The 16,874-nt window shown below is 35.6% G+C and overlaps 1 protein-coding gene across 1 annotated transcript; it reads right to left on the bottom strand.

The window, feature by feature from the left end:
* Positions 1 to 4,491: 4,491 nt before the first annotated feature.
* Positions 4,492 to 15,640, bottom strand: LOC110792599 (uncharacterized). Its single transcript, XM_056839808.1, has 6 exons — positions 14,833 to 15,640; positions 14,521 to 14,739; positions 14,138 to 14,414; positions 13,842 to 13,920; positions 5,424 to 5,531; positions 4,492 to 5,334 (listed from the first exon to the last, which is right to left on the bottom strand). Exons 1-6 carry the CDS (start codon positions 15,638 to 15,640, stop codon positions 4,492 to 4,494), a joined length of 2,334 nt encoding a protein of 777 aa, XP_056695786.1.
* Between the last annotated feature and the right edge of the window lie 1,234 nt (positions 15,641 to 16,874).

The following is a 16,874-nucleotide window of genomic DNA, read 5'->3' on the forward strand; positions in this document are numbered from 1 at the left end:
AAATTCCTAGTTACCTTAAGGGCGATTCTAGTTGGTCAATCTTGAGGCGGATCCGGACGTACTCTGGACTATCTACGGAGGGACGACACTTGGAGTCCAAAAGACTCGTTCTTGTTCGGTTCGGGCGCAGCTAGGGAGGGCACGCAACAAAGTGTATGCATCTGAATTATGCTAAATGATTATGTGTAAATAATATGTTTCCTGGCTTTATGGTTTTTCCGCATGATTGATGTTTTGTCATATGTATCATAACCTAACAATAATTTCCAAATTAGACACTCCCTCCGTCCCGGAATACTTGACCTGTTTTCCTTATCGGGCCGTCCCTTAATATTTGACCTGTTTCTAAAAATGGAAATATTCTAACAATATTATATTATTTCTCACTCCACCCCTATTAACCCACCTACCCCCTACTCCATACAAAAAATAATTAAAAATTCAACCCCTACTCTCCCCCAACCCCACCTCTTAACCCACCTCTCACTAACTACATTAAAATAATACCCCACTATCAACTACTACCTATTAAATTAAATAAGTCAATTCAAGTCCCTTAAACTCTGTGTCGGTAAAACCGGGTCGAGTATTCCGGGACGGAGGGAGTAACAGTTTAATGACACATGTAATTTCTAAATTTCTAAATGAACATGTAATTTCTAAATTAAATAACAATTAAATGAACATATAATTTCTAAAATAGTGTTACTTTGCGCGTAATAACTAACATTCTTTCTAAAATCCCTAACATAATTTTCTAAAATAAACAAAAATTTAATTATCATATTATATTCTAACTTTGCGCATAATAACTAACATAATTTCTAAAATATATAAATTCTAAAATAAATAAATTCTAAAATAACTACATAATTTCTAGAAATTTCTAAAATCACTAACATAATTTTCAAAAATAAATAAAAATTAAATTAACAAATTATAATATTAATTTTGCGCATAATAACTAACATAATTTCTAAAAAACATAAATTCTAAAATAAATAAATTTTAAAATAACTACATAATTTCTAGAAATTTCTAAAATCACTAACATAATTTTCTTAAATAAATAAAAATTAAATTAACAAATTATAATATTAATTCGAATAACTTTACATTAAAAATTAAAAAAAAGTTTAAACAAATTTGTGTTTCAGATTTACTTCCCGCGCACGGACTTTGCATGAATGACATGGGACTGGCGCACAAACTCTTCATGGACGACATGGATATGGCGCACCGAATTTGCATGGGTTCCATGTACTATAGGCGCAAATTCTGTACGCTAGTTCCATGTCATTCATGCACAGATTTTGCGCCACTTCCATGTGCACGGTGCAAAATCTGTGCGCCACTCCCATGTGCACGGTGCAAAATCTGTGCGCCAGAAATGAATAAAAATAATATAAAAAAACACCATTTTTACCTCCTCCATTGAAGCTACGAGCCGAAATTCCGGGACAACTTCCACGACTATAACCACCGCCGCAGCTCCCACATGAATTATGAAGAAACTAACGTTGCCAACAACTTATTTCGACGAGATTACAAGTTAAGATACCATAATGAGTTAAAGAGGGGAAAAAAATCTCGCCGGAATATTAGTTTTCCGGCCGAAATCCGGGAGCCAACCTGGTGGGGAGCGGGGGTTGAGAGAGAGGTGAGGGAAAGGTGAAGTGAGAAGGGTAAAAAAAATGAAAGGGAGGGGTAATTTTTATAAGGGTAATTTTGTACTTTCACTATGAATAGTAGGGAGATTTTAGCGTGGGCGGACGTCGAATAGCGATACACAAAAAGAATGGGTTTTTCTACTTGTACCCTTGTATTTCTTTGATTTCTACGTTGTATCCATGTATTTAAAATCTTCCACATTGTACCCTTGTACTTGTAAAATATAGTCAACATTATCCTTGTTGTTAATCAAACGTTTAAAAATTTCTTGAATTTTTAAGCAAACAAAGGTTTTTCTATATTATAGGCAACTTTACAACAAAACTTTTTAACATTGGGTTGACGACAAGGATAAAAGTGAGTAACTTTTGCAAATACAAGGGTACAATGTGTAAAATTTAAAACGTTTGGGTACAACGTAACGTAGAAGTCAATGAACTACAAGGGTACAACGTAGAAAAACCCAAAAAGAATTAACCACTAGAGTATTAACTAACTAAGAAAAAAAATAGCCTAAAATACGATATAACATGATAAATTCGCTTACTAATTAGCATATCATTGGAGATATTATAGAACTAGAGAGAATCAGATTTCAGAGAAAGAAATTATTTCTCATTATAATGTGTTAGAAGAAGCAACTGAAAATAGGAGTGCTAGTGCTTATATACAAGGCAGGAAGAAGCAACTACTCTAACAACTTGAGCCTAACAACCTAACAACTTCTAACAAACTTTTAAAGTTTATAATAAAATATAAATAGTGATGTCAAAAATCCTATACCCCCCTTCAAGATGGACCGTAGAAGTAAGGCCAAGCTTGGCAGAAAGAAGTTTATGTTGGGAAGAAGGCAAAGGTTTTGTAAGCAGATCAACAAGTTAGTTGGAGCTTGATACATGAGCAGTTTTGATGAAGCCAGTTTCAACTTGTTCACGTACATAGTGCATATCACGTTTGAGGTGCTTGGTTTTATCATGAAACATAGGGTTCTTAGCAAGGTGTTCAGCAGAAGTGTTGTCACAGTACATGGGAACAGGTAAAGGAACAGTAACCTGTAGGTCCTCTAGAACACCTTGAATCCAAACAAGCTCACTGGCAGTAGCAGACATGCTTCTGTATTCTACTTCAGCTGAGGATTTTCTAACATTGCGTTGCTTCTTGGTTTTCCAAGAGAGTAAATTGCTGCCTAAGAATACATCATAAGCACTAAGAGATCTGATACTGAATTGGCAAGAGCTCCAATCTCCATCACTGTAAGCAGATAGATGAGCTCCAGAGTTAGCAGAATACCATATCCCTTCATCAAGAGTACCTTTCAAGTACTTTAACACATGAAGAGCAGCTCTCAAGTGTGGAACTCGAGGAGTATGAAAAAATTGACTAAGATGTTGCACACTATATGATAGATCTGGTCTAGTGATTCCCAGATACGAAGTACAACAATCTTCCAACAAGTCTCCTATATACATTAGGTTCATCAAGTAAATCACCTGTATCAGTGGATAACTTCAAACCACAAGACAAAGGAGCAGGAGCAGCTACACAATCTTCCATACCAACATCAGTTCAGATATCCTGGATATATTTTCTTTGAGAAAGAAATATACCTTTGTCATTTCTGTGCACTTCAATCCCAAGAAAATAAGAAAGTTGGCCAAGATCTTTAATAGTGAAAGCTGCATCCAATAAACCTTTGACCTCCTCAATTTGAATCACAGATGTACCAGTGACAAGAATGTCATCAACTTAAACCAGAACAACAAAAAATTCTTCATCCTGAGTTCTTGTGAACAAAGTGTAATCCTGTTTTGATTGTTGGAAGCTCAAACTTTGCAAAAATTTACTTAATTCTTTGTTCCACTGGCAGGAAGCTTGTCTTAAACCATATATGGACCTTTTGAGCTTGCAGACTTCATCTGGCCTTGCTTTGATGTAACCAGGAGGAGGTTTCATATACACTTCTTCATCAATGTAACCATGCAAAAATGCATTATTCACATCCAACTGAAACAGCTGCCAACCTCTCATAGCAGCCAGAGCAATTACTATTGTTATAGTAGCCAGTTTTGCAATATGTGAGAAGGTTTGAGTGAAATCTTTGCCTTTAACCTGTTGATAACTAAAGATGACTATGGGCTGGGCTGGGCCGGGCTTCGTGCCAAGCCCACGGGCCACGGGCCATGGGCCTAACCGGGCCGGGCCCACACCAGGCCCACGTTGTTACGTGTAGTGTCGTGCCGTGCCGATAAGTTAAAAACAAGGCCCAGGCCCGGCCCAAGCCCACGTGCTTTCGTGCTGGGTTGGGCCGGCCCGTCGTGCCTAAGGCTAATTTGACTAAATTTAACGTGCTTTGTCGTGCCGGGTCGAGTCGTGCCGTGCCTTGTCGTGCTTTTTTCCAAAAAATTAAGACCCAGGCCCGGCCCACGATTTCGTGCCCGTGCCGGGCCGTGCTTTTTGTGTGCTCGTGCCGGGCCGTACTTTTTTTCATGCCGGGTCGGGTCGGGCTTCGGGCCGGTCCGGCCCACAACCATATTTATTGATAACCAATTGCCACTAGCCTAACTTTATGTCTTTCTATTGAATGATCAGGATTCAATTTGGTTCTGTATACCCACTTTGAACCAATTGCCTTTTTATCCTTGGGTAAAACTGTGAGTTCCTAAGTATCATTGCTTTCAAGAGCAAGTAGCTCTTTGTTCATAGAATTTATCCAAATAATATCATGCTTAGCTTGATTGTAATGCTTTGGATCATTTGATGAAGATAACACAGAGAAGGCTAGAGACTCCCAAGTGTCATAGTTGTCAAGAGCAATTGATATTAGCCAACTGTCATCATTATGTCAGTGAGAGAAGTGTTGACAGAAAAAGAAAGAGATTCAGTAGTAGTAGGGGAAGCAACAGCTCTGTGGGGTACATAACTTCCAACAAAATCCTTTAAAATTGTAGGAGGTTTAATCAGTCTAGTAGACTGTCTGATGAAAGGCTCGGTAGGAGCAGTTATCAAATCAAGAACATGTAAAGATTGAGATATCTGATCAGAGTTTGCAGAAGAAGTAGATATAGGAGAAGATGGAATATTTTTGGGAATAGAGTGTGAAATAGTGTTAAGAGAACTTGGAGAAAGAAGGGAAGGAGATGGAGAATTATGAGATATGTGAGTATTTGGAGAAATAGGAAAGATTAGATCAACTGTGTTTGGTGAAGAAACTTCAGTGCCAAAACTAACAGTTTGAGGCAAAGGAGACAAGTTTTTATCAGGAAGAGAAAGTTTATATGGGAAAATAGTTTCAAAGAAAATAACATCTCTTGATACAAACACAGTATGTGTATCAAGATCATATAATTTGAAAGCCTTATATCCAGCAGGATATCCAATGAACACACACCTTCTGGATCTGGAATCAAATTTGTCTTTCTGAACCTTGGTGTTATAAGCAAAACAAAGAGAGCCAAAAACCATTAGTCTTTCATATACAGGAACAGAATGAAACATGATCTCAAATGGAGTCTTCCAGTTTAGCACCTTTGAAGGAGGTTTATTGATCAAATGTGTAGCAGTCAGTACACATTCCTCCCAGAATTTCTTAGGAAGACCAGAATGAAACCTCAAAGCTCTAGCAATTTCAAGTAAACTTCTATGTTTCCTCTCAACCCTACCATTCTGTTAAGGTACATATTGAGCACTCCTTTCATGAAATATCCCTTTTGGTGCAAACAACAACTTGCAGCTATCTTTGACAATTTCTGTACCATTATCAGATCTAATTCTCTTACTTTCTTGTTAAACTGAGTTTCAACCATGGCTAAAAACTCAGAAACAACTTTTGCAACTTGTATTTTGTTATGAGGTAGATATGTCTGATGGGGAATACAGTTAAACATACATAACATGTGCGGAACAATCCCTAAAGCCAGGAAATATGTACAAAGCACAGATTAAGAAAACTTACATTCGAAGCGTGTTTTCCAAAGTTTAGCATCAACGAACACGAACAAATAACTCCAATTTTCCTTCCTCTATTTGGTTCACCGACACGTTCAGATCCGTCTTGATAATCGTAGCTTAGACAATCACTCAAGAGTTTTTGATTTTGGGAAGAACACATCCATGGCAGGCTGAGAGAGAATTAGGGTTTCTCTATCCCTTTAAGGTTTGATGTGTAAACTGAATTATTGCATTAGGTTAGGAAAAACTTGTGTGGAATAATATTATAACCCTTAGGTTATAATACTAACCGGCCAAGCCACAAAGGCAAGAACGGGACAGCAAGCACGCAAGCCCATACGCGCAGAGCCACACAGGCGTTGGGCCTTGGGCCGCGCTGTGTGCGTTGTTGGCCTGCTGCTGCTGCTGCTGCTCCTCGCATGCACGCGCGCCCAGCCGAGGCATGGGCCTTATGCGCGCTGGCTTGCTGCTACACCTAGTGTGCCTTGCACGCCTTGGCTCGTTGGGCTGGCAGCGTTGCCTTCTCGTATTTGCGTCCAATGCCTTACAACAATTATTTATCGTATAGTACTTGACGATCCAATGTCGAACTATACGATTATTAAATGAATTTCCGATTCATTTAATCCGGTGATCTGTTACAAGTCATTGGTGTGACCTTATAGGTTCAATCAAGAGTAAGTTGTGAGCCTAATATAGATTAGAACTCACTGATCGGAAGCATTGCTCCAGCTAGCTATTCCGATCACTTGATCTTACTGAATTAATTGTTCACAATTAATCTGAACCTTGGTATTAGACTTATAGCACCTTGGGTAAAGGACATATTTCCTTCAGTCTCCCACTTGTCATTCTGACAAGTGTGCATTCACATTCCTTTGTCGCTTAGTGTTACTTGCTGAACATAAGGTAAGATCCAAGCCATCCTTATTAGGTCCAGAAGTGTTTCTCGGATTATAGAGCTCAACTGTTAAACTTTTACAGAAGGTTAAGCCTTAACCATTCTGAGCACGGACATGCATTTTCACAGTATATAACTCTCCGAGAGGCCTTGTTACACAACAACACCATATCCTATCAAAGATAGGAGGACAATCCATTCTTGCAATCTATGAACAATTACTTTGATTGATAGTACGCCCAATAACTGCTTTTATAGCCTCCTTTTACGGTGAGACGTTTAGCTAGTATCAAAGCAAACTAATTCTCAAACGAGCAGACATAATCACTCATGTTCCGAGGAATGGTTCTAATCACCATTAATGAGAACTACTTATGACATGACTTTAATCTCTTAAAGTGTTCTCATGGTCAATCCGATACAGATCCAATAAGTATCTATGCAAAAGATTCTGACATCCAGTCAATCTAGTTCAAGAAACCGAACTACAAATCTACTTGCAATCTAATCTTCATTAGTCATTGGTTGTCCACATTTCAATGACCTGGATTAGGGATCCTTTGTGACTTCAATATTCAAGTTCACTTATGGGTGTTTCTTTGTCCAAGAATCCATCTTAACATCCCATTTGAATGTTTTGGATCACTTGGACTTCATCATTTAATACTAAACCAAATTAAATGAATATGAAATAATAAATTTCATAAATGATAAATGTTTAAACCAAATTCTTACCAATTTGTGGGCCTCTAACCCAAAATCAAGCATTTAATGTTTACAGATATAGGCCTTTCACCCAATACTTAAAACATTCATAGAACTCAAACTTGACTCCATTTCTGCAAATGAATGTTGTGTCTCATTCAATGCAGAGGTGTAGTTTATCATACTTTGCTATTCTTAGCATCCATTTTATCGAAAGCCTTTCGATGTAAGATGAAAAGATCTTTGAATATGTTTATAGAATGATCTAGTCTTTCATTGCTGTCTAGAATGATTCTCGTATTCAAAATAGAAAATTATCCAGATAGTAGACTTGGGATCAACCTGAGTTCATTGAAGAACTCCTACTAGAAACAATTCCCTTTCATTGCTTCTTAGGAAATAATGAATTCATTTCAATTATGTAGAATTGCAAATGATGCCATCCTTTCGGAATACTCCAACCAGCTCACAGAGATGTGGGAGATACATCTTTCAACTGAGAACTTGGAAACTAATCATTGATTCAGTTTCCCATGCATAACATATGGTTTAGAACCTATGTTACCACCTTTTTAATCACGACGCCTAATTGCCCCTGTATGTTTGTGGATTGCCTAACAACAAGATTCAACTTTTGCTTAGGCAAATGCATGTAGCATTAAAACTTTAGTTCATCTTCACTTCCTCTTATCAAGTGCTCATCCTACATATCCAGATGTACTGGATGTTCTTGATATTGTTCTAATGAACTTTGATCTAGATCAATAGCGATTGGTATAAACTCGTCATGATCCAATGTTCACGAGTTATCTTGGCGATCTATATATCACATCATACATGATTGATTGTAATGCAAAAACCATTCGCATTTTAAAATCCATCCATGTGATTGTTAGCTTTATTCTGTTTCAAGAAATACTGAATCTTGCTAAAATCTTGCCATTGCCATGTGATATAAGGTGAAGCCACTTCTTCAAGGTCCTTCATGTTTAACTTTAGTGATAACAACCTAGCTTTATACTTTAGTTAAAGCATTCATTACTTAGACTTACTCATATGGGTTGAGAGTCTCTTTTGAGTCTCTCCATTGTGTTTGATTTAGTAATTACTTTTACAGAATCCAAACAATGCTTTAGATCCTATCCAATAGATCTTTAACCCAGTATGTTCTAAGTTTCTCCATGGTTCTAATATTGACAAATACTTTCAAATCTAACCATTTATAATTTGAATGTCATTTTCAATAGAGAGATATGTATCTCATATGAGAACCAATAAACATGACTTAGCTCCCACTAAAATCCTCATCTACAAGATGATCCATATTTTCATAGAGCCATGATTGTTCAATAGCCTTGTTGAAAAATATGTTTCAATTCCCACTTGCATGCTTTAATCTACGAATAGATTTCTTAAGCTTGCTCTTTTATCTAGAATTCAAAACTTTTACATTGTGTAATGTACACAATTCCTTTTTACAAGTCCAATTGAGGAAGGTGTTTCGTTTTTTCCATATGCAATGATTGCTAGATTTATCCAAAATAGTTCAAGCATTCCGACTTGGAGAAAAAGATTTCAACATTATCAACGTTGTCAAGTTGTTTATAATCTTTAACCACCAATGTAGCTTCTCTTTTGTATGTGTATACAATATCATCTTTGTATGTTTTGAAAACATGTTTGCAACCAATGGGAGTGAACCCTTTATGCAAATCAATGTTGTATGTTTAGAAAACATTTATGCAACTAATGGGAGTAAACCCTTTATGCAAATCAACCAAATCATAGATTTGATTCTTTAAGATGAAGATACTTTGGATGAAATGGTTTCAAACCATTTTGTATGGCCTCGAACCATACTTATGTTTCTGATGGCCTCAAACCATACTTGGGAATTTTTAATTCGTCGTAGATAAATTGTAACTCGTATGGTTCTTGAAGCACTTCTAAAGTCTTCATAGTTTTCATTCCTCAAGATATCTATGTATCTATCTTGGTTGAATTCTATTCCTTATACGATTTACCTAGGTATTGAACATCAAACATTAGTTTCTATAAAGACATTACTCAAGTCCTTTGAGTATTAGGATTCTCTTGAAGCACTTCCAAAGTCTTCCTGAAGCTCTTCCAAAGGCTTCTAAGTACAGAGCTTTTCCAAAGACTCCTAAGTATCCTACATTTGTTTGTTGCTTGACTCGAAGTTCTTTTGAGGTTACTTCGAGGTCATTTTTCTCCCACTTGCCTTTTTGGAAATATGATGATTTCCTAAAAGACATTATCTAGAGCAACAACCATATGTTCTCAGATTTGTGGTAGAATCAATACCTTTTGTTTCTATGAGTCGTTCATAAAGAAACATATATCTATTCTTGAGTTTGTTTGATGTAAACACTAACTTCCACTGGGTTTGACAACCCTAGATATAGATGTACTGAAAAGATGTACTGAACCGAAGTTCAATCCTTATGACATCTTATCCTTAGCTTTGACAACTTCGTTTAGTGTGATAGTCACTTGAGAGTATCATTTAGAAACTATATAGGAAAATAGTCGTGATTATCGTTAATCGAATAGATTCCGATTTCTCCATGTGGACATACCATATTCTTATGGAGCATCGATTGTTATAATGCCATATAAATAATCTAGATAATCTTTCTTGGCTCATGAAAACATCACCTTGACCCAACCTAGATGTTCCAAAATTCTTGCCAAGTTGATTTTATACCCTTTTGTGAATTGCATTGAAGCATTTCATATATTTCACGTTGAGTAAATATAGCCATATTTTCTCAAATTCTTGTGAAATAGGTAAGTCATATAATCCATCTTTGGCCATGAACTTTATTGTCTAGAAAATTGGTTGTTAACCATTGGTTATACATGAGTCTTTAACTCAATACTTCATTATTTCAAAACTACCCAGTATTCTGAATATATGAGGTCCAATTGGTCTACCATTTCAAAATTTAGTTTGAAAACAACGATGAAGATCACTATAAGAAAATAGCATTCAAGATACGCTCTCATTTCCTTTTCTTTGAGAATCTCTCTCAAAATTAGTTACCAATCGATCGAGGAAATATCGCAGTTCTATTATCCGAACGCAATAAGATTGAAGATTTACGATTCTACAGAATGAACTAGCAAAGAAAACATTTATCATACTTTAATAACTTGAAATAAAAGCATACACGCAATCATCAAAGCTATTAAACATTTCATTCATGCAAAATAAAACATGGTCCAAAAATGAATGAAACGATTCCAAGACCCTAAAAGTCCTAAATCCTTAAGCAGCTTTTGCATGTCTTAAGTATTTTAAGATTCTAGGTAAGCAAAACCTATTGCTAGTAATCTCCAAATTACTCTAATGGCCAAATTAATTATGCAAGTATTTATGTGAATTAATTAAAATTCACGTTCACATAAACGCGTCCTAAAAGATTAATCAATTTCCAAATTATTAATCCTTAGAATTTATTCTAATTAAAATTTAATTTAATTAAAATAATGCGACCTACGAAAATAATTAAAATAATTATTTCACTTTTAATTTCATTTAGCGGCTCCCACTCAAACCAATAATTATTCCGGATAATTAATTATTTAAATATTAAATTAAACTCACGGCCCGGCCCAAGTTAACTAAAATAATTATTAATTATTCCGTTAGCCAATTTTAATGCAAACATAAAATTCAAGCCCAAAAAAACAAAAAAAAATTGTTTGAGTGCAATGCGGGCTAGGCTTGCGCCCAGCCCAGCAATGCACGCTATGTGGCCTACGAGGCACACGAGCAGCTGCCCATGCCCACGCAGCCAACGCCACACGTACCGCAGATCTCGCTGCCCCGTGTGCGTGATGTGCTTGACGCTGCGAAAGGCAAGGCAACCCTTGCTTGCTCGCAGCTCGCAAGTCAAGTCGCTGCGGCTAGGCACAGGCGTGGCAGCCCGCATGGCTCGACGAGCCACATGTCCACCCCACCTCGAGTTCGTGCCTTTAGTTCGTGCCTACAAACCAACTAATTAAAAAAAAAAAATTCACGAACATTTGCATTAAGTTATTTTTCATAAAAATTTACGATTTTTATTTTCTAAAAATACCGTTTTTACGATTTAATTAATTTAACAACAATTCCAATTTCGTTAAAATTATTAAATCAAAGCTAACATTATTCAAATTTTAAGAAACAAAGATTTCAACTGAAAATTTGAACTTTTAAACAATCAAATCCAAAACTTCAAATCGTTGTAAACATTTAAATTTCAGATTTTTAATCAATTTGGTTTAAGTGTCGATTAAAATTAACGAAACTATTCAAAATTTTAATCCAATAATTTTTATAATTCGCCACTGACCATGAAATTATATTCCCTTTCCCAATTAACCAAATTACTAGATCCAAATTATTTAAAAAATCAATAAGCGATCTAAAATTTACGAATTTGGGGAAAGCAGAATTAGGGTTTATACTTTTCAAAAACGGCTGAAATTTTTACCATAATTAAAGAATATACCCATAAACATTGTGTCAAAATTTCAATCAATTCCGAGTAGTTTAGTTTTAATTGAAATACTTTCCAAATTTATTAATTTTAACTTGAAAATTAACAAAATCGCCCAATAACACATAGTTCGAGGCCTGGTTTTGCAATTCCGTTCTCATGAGTTGATCTTAGAAAATCGTTTTCAATCAGATTAGGGTCAGAAAAGTCGAAAATAAGAAACTTTTTGAATTCAGAACCTATTACGCAATTAATCAAAGGAAATTTTGGTATTTACTACCTTAAAAATACACCACTTTTGTATTTACTACCTTATGAAATTTTTATTTTAAATTACTACCTTAAACTTCTAAATTTTTTTTATTTACTACCACTTTACAGTTTTCTCATTTTTAAATTAAGATATCTCTTTCGTTTCTTAATCGTTTATTGTGATTCAAAGTTCGTTATTCTCCTTGCTCTATAGGGATTTCATTGAGAATGACATTCCAAAACAATTCGTTTGATAATTCATATATATTTTAAACTTATACATATAATATTTAATTAGTTTTACCTTTTGTAAAATTTTAAAAGCAAGATCTCTATGGGATCCTTACACATAAATGAGAAGAATGGGCTTTGAATCACTTAAAATGATTAAGAAACGAAAGAGATATCTCAATTTTAAAATAAGAAAACTGTAAAGTGGTAGTAAATAAAAATAAATTGGAACTTTAAGGTAGTAATTTAAAATAAAATTTTCATAAGGTAGTAAATACAAAAGTGGTGTATTTTCAAGATAGTAATGGAAATAGGTTCGTTAATCAAATAATTCATAATAATTCCAAAAAATCAACAAAATTTCCAAAAATTTCAACAACAGCAAAAACAATTAAATCATGCTAAAATATTCTTTGAATACATAAGGCTCAAGATACCACTGTAGGGGAATACAGTAAAACATACATAACATGTGCGGAACAATCCCCAAAGCCAGGAAGCATGTATAAAGCACAGATTAAGAAAACTGACATTCGAAGCGTGTTTTCCAAAGTTTAGCATCAACGAACACGAACAAAGAACTCCAATTTTCGTTCCTCTATTTGGTTCACCGACAAGTTCAGATACGTCTTGATAATCGTAGCTTAGACAATCACTCAAAAGTTTGTGCTTTTGGGAAAAACATATCCATGGAAGGCTGAGAGAGAATTAGGTTTTCTCTCTCCCTTTAGGGTTTAATGTGTAAACAGAATTATTGCATTAGGTTAGGAAAAACTTGTATGGAATAATATTATAACCCTTAGGTTATAATACTAATCGGCCAAGCCGCAAAGGCAAGAACCGGACAGCAAGCACGCAAGCCCATACGCGCAGAGTCACACAGGCGCTGGGCCTTGGGCCGCGCTGTGTGCGCTGCTGCTGCTGCTCCTCGCATGTGCGCGCACCCAGCCGAGGCATGGGCCTTGTGCGCGCTGGCTTGCTGCTACGCCTAGTGGGCCTTGCGCGGCTTGGCTCGTTGGGCTGGCAACGTTGCCTTCTCGTATTTGTGTCCAATGCCTTACGACAATTATTTATCGTATAGTACTTGAAGATCCAATGTCGAACTATACGATTATTCATTTCGCCTAGCTTACGAATATACGCAATACGATATACGATTCCGATCCAATGTCGTATTGTATATTTATGTTTTCCAAACTAATTCCCGAAAAGCTTTTAAATGAATTTCCGATTCATTTAATCCGGTGATCTGTTACATGTCATTGGTGTGACCTTATAGGTTCAGTCAAGAGTAAGTTGTGAGCCTAATATAGATTAGAACTCACTGATCGGAAGCATTGCTCCAACTAGCTGTTCCGATCACTTGATCTTACTGAATTAATTGTTCGCAATTAATCTGAACCTTGGTATTAGACTTAATGCACCTTGGGTGAAGGACATATTTCCTTCAATGTCCAGGTTATTCTACTGCGATCATCCAACACAGTTAGAAAATAAGATGCACCATCTAAACTCTTAACCTTGTAAGATCCCCATAAGTCCAAATGAATTAAATCAAAACATTCAGAGGCTCTACTGTCACTACGAGGAAATGGAAACTTATGCTGTTTAGAATTAAAACATACATCACTGTTGTATTTTGTAAGCCCTCTGCAATACTCAGCATTCATATATTTCATTTTTGGCAAAGATGGGTGATCCAATCTAGAATGTAAAAGATCTAATTGATTTTTGTGATCAATCTTGGACTGTCATATACTAGTAGCAGTCTTATTTGGTAATCTGAGCCTATTTACATCAGTAACAACATTTGCAGTTACATGTGCTACTGTATTACAATGTAGATCATTACTAACAGATCTTGTATTATGTCCACCTTGGGAAGTGTTGCAGTCTGTATTCTTGGAAAAATAGTAGAGACCTTGTTTTCTCTTTCCAACACCGGCCAATCAATTTGAAACTATAAGGGTTCTGGAAAGAATATCCATCACTAGTGAATACAACATGAACACTAGTTTGTTCAATCAATCTACCAACAGATAGCAGATTATGCCTATAATCATGTACTAACAACACATCATTCAAAGTCAGTTTGTCACTTAAAACAATATCCCCTATAGTGTTTACAGTCATCTGAGTTCCATCAGGTAATCCCAGCTTAATCAATTTTTGTAGTTTTCTTTCATTCATTAGTAAGTCTTCATCATATGTCATATATATGATCACATGCTCCAGAGTCTACAATCCACAAGCATTCATCATCTAATTTGTTCACATTACAGTTAAAAGAATGGGATATTATACCTGCATAGTTGACATATGAGCAAGAAATGCCACCAACTTCACCATTCTGTGAATGCTTGCCTTTCATCACTTTCATAACTTCTTGACAAATAGTGTTCAGCATCTCACTACTCACAGCTCCAGAGTCAGTCATTGTGTCATCAAGAGGATTATCTCCCACATCTGCAGAATGTACATGAGCAGCCAGTCTGCCTCCACCATATTCTGAGCCTTTTGATACTTTCATAGAATTATACCAATCATGATAACGTAACCTATGAGCTTAAAACACTGATCAGCAGTGTGACCTTTGCTCTTACAGTGAGAACAAACTTTGTACATTTTTCTCTTTCTTCAGGTCTTTCCAATCTTTCTTCCCTTGACCATTATTGAATCTCTGAAACTGACCACCCTTATGATTCTGAGCAGCCATTGCACTACTATTCATAGCACCACTTTCAGTAGCTGCTGTGTTAACTTCTTTTTGTTTTTCTATTTGTTGAGTTATAGAAAACACTCTGTTGATACTAGGCAAGAACTTCATCATTTTGTCCTGTTCTTCAAATTCAGCCACCTTTTTCAGGAATTGACAACTACAACTACTCATATAACCACAAACACAAGTAGGAAAAGCTCTTAAGTTTTGCATTTCATCCCACAGTTTCTTCAATTTTCCATAATATGTGACTATTGTTATATTCTCTTGATTCAAGTTGTCAATTTCTTTCTTCAATTGATATATCAATGGACCATTAGATTGTCCAAATCTCTCATTTAATTCTTTCCATAATTCCACGGCATTATCAATGTATCCAAAATCATCAGCTAAATCATTGTTCATAGAGCTCAAAATCCAGCTAACAACCATGAAATCAGCACGTTTCCACTTAGGATAGTCCTTGTGATTTACAACAGGTTTTTGAATTTCGCCATTGAAAAATCCTTCTTTATTCTTAGCTATCAATGCACGCTTAATATTTCTACTCCAACGAATAAAATTCACACCATTGAAAACCACAGTTACTAATGAAGATGTTGGAATGTCTGAATTTTCTACAAAGTAAGGATCAAAAGTACCTCCATTATCTCCACTGGTTTGCTGAAAACTCAGGTGATCGTTGTCTGAATCTCCCAACGTCATTGCAAGCTAAACTTCGATCGTAATTCAATCAAGAATCACAGAGTTTGTGCAAGAAATTTTGCAATTGCAAGAAATTTTGCAACAAAACTCTTACTGATGCACACACTTTCAGTGTTTAAAATCGGGAAAAAAATATGAAGAAAACCTAAATCTCAAGCACGAGATTAATCTCTGATACCATATAGAACTACAGAGAATCAGATTTCAGAGAAAGAAAATATTTCTTATTATAATGTGTTAGAAGAAGCAACTGAAAATAGGAGTGCTAGTGCTTATATACAAGGCAGGAAGAAGCAACTACTCTAACAACTTGAGCCTAACAACCTAACAACTTCTAACAAACTTTTAAAGTTTATAATAAAATATAAATAGTGATGTCATAAATCTTATAGATGTTCTTGGTTATTCCATACAAAGAATAGTAGTCTATTGTGTCTCGGTCATTCAATTGGTCCATTCTCCTCAATGTGAGGAGATCACAAATTCGGTTAACACATGACGTCGATTTATTTCATTATTTGTGTCTCTCGTGTAATTAAGTTCTCAAATCAAATTCCCTAAAAAAGAGTTCTCAAATGAAATCGTGATTTACTTTTTCAGCATTTTCGCTAATAAAAAAAATAAGAATAAAATCAAGAACTTGTCGTGTAAAAAAAAAAAAAAAATGTTTGGTTGATCCTAAGAGCAACTCTAATGGTTGAAAAATGGACCTGCTCACGAAAAAAAGAGAATATATATGAGCAGGTAGCCTACCATGGTTGAAATAATGACATCAGCAGCTACTAAAACATTTAGCTATTTTGGACAGGTAGCTCAAAAAATAAAAGGGGAAAGATATGAATTAAATATTATAGGGAGTTACAAGGGATTGTAGCCCACCAATATGAAAATTTGTAGCTTAAATTAATTGTAGCTAGAAATATGATGTGGCAAACTTAGCTACATCACCTTGTAGCCCACCATTGGAGTTGCTCTAATGGTTGACAACCCCTAAGATACATATACATAAAATAATATATAAGCATAATTAATTGGAGAGAAAAAGTGTTGTAAGGTAAAATTTCAATGCAATTGTAACCAATCAGAATTTAATATTGAAAGGGTTACCAACCCTTAGGGTCACTCTATCATTATCCGATCTTATCCCTTGATATAAGACCAACATGACACATGTGTCATTCATCAATGATCGACCAATAACCCTACATAGCATAGAATCGAACAAAAAAATTAG

The sequence above is a fragment of the Spinacia oleracea genome, chromosome 3 (assembly GCF_020520425.1).
Source record: "Spinacia oleracea cultivar Varoflay chromosome 3, BTI_SOV_V1, whole genome shotgun sequence".
Taxonomy (NCBI): Eukaryota; Viridiplantae; Streptophyta; class Magnoliopsida; order Caryophyllales; family Amaranthaceae; genus Spinacia; species Spinacia oleracea.

Bases quoted from the DNA above. Each gene is read 5' to 3' on its own strand.
- LOC110792599 (XM_056839808.1), bottom strand. From the start codon at position 15,640: ATGACGTTGGGAGATTCAGACAACGATCACCTGAGTTTTCAGCAAACC. The intron at 14,415-14,520 runs GTATAATATCCC...CATATGATGAAG, and splicing joins CTCATATGTCAACTATGCAG to ACTTACTAATGAATGAAAGA. The intron at 13,921-14,137 runs GTCTCTACTATT...TTTACATTCTAG, and splicing joins TGTTGGAAAGAGAAAACAAG to ATTGGATCACCCATCTTTGC.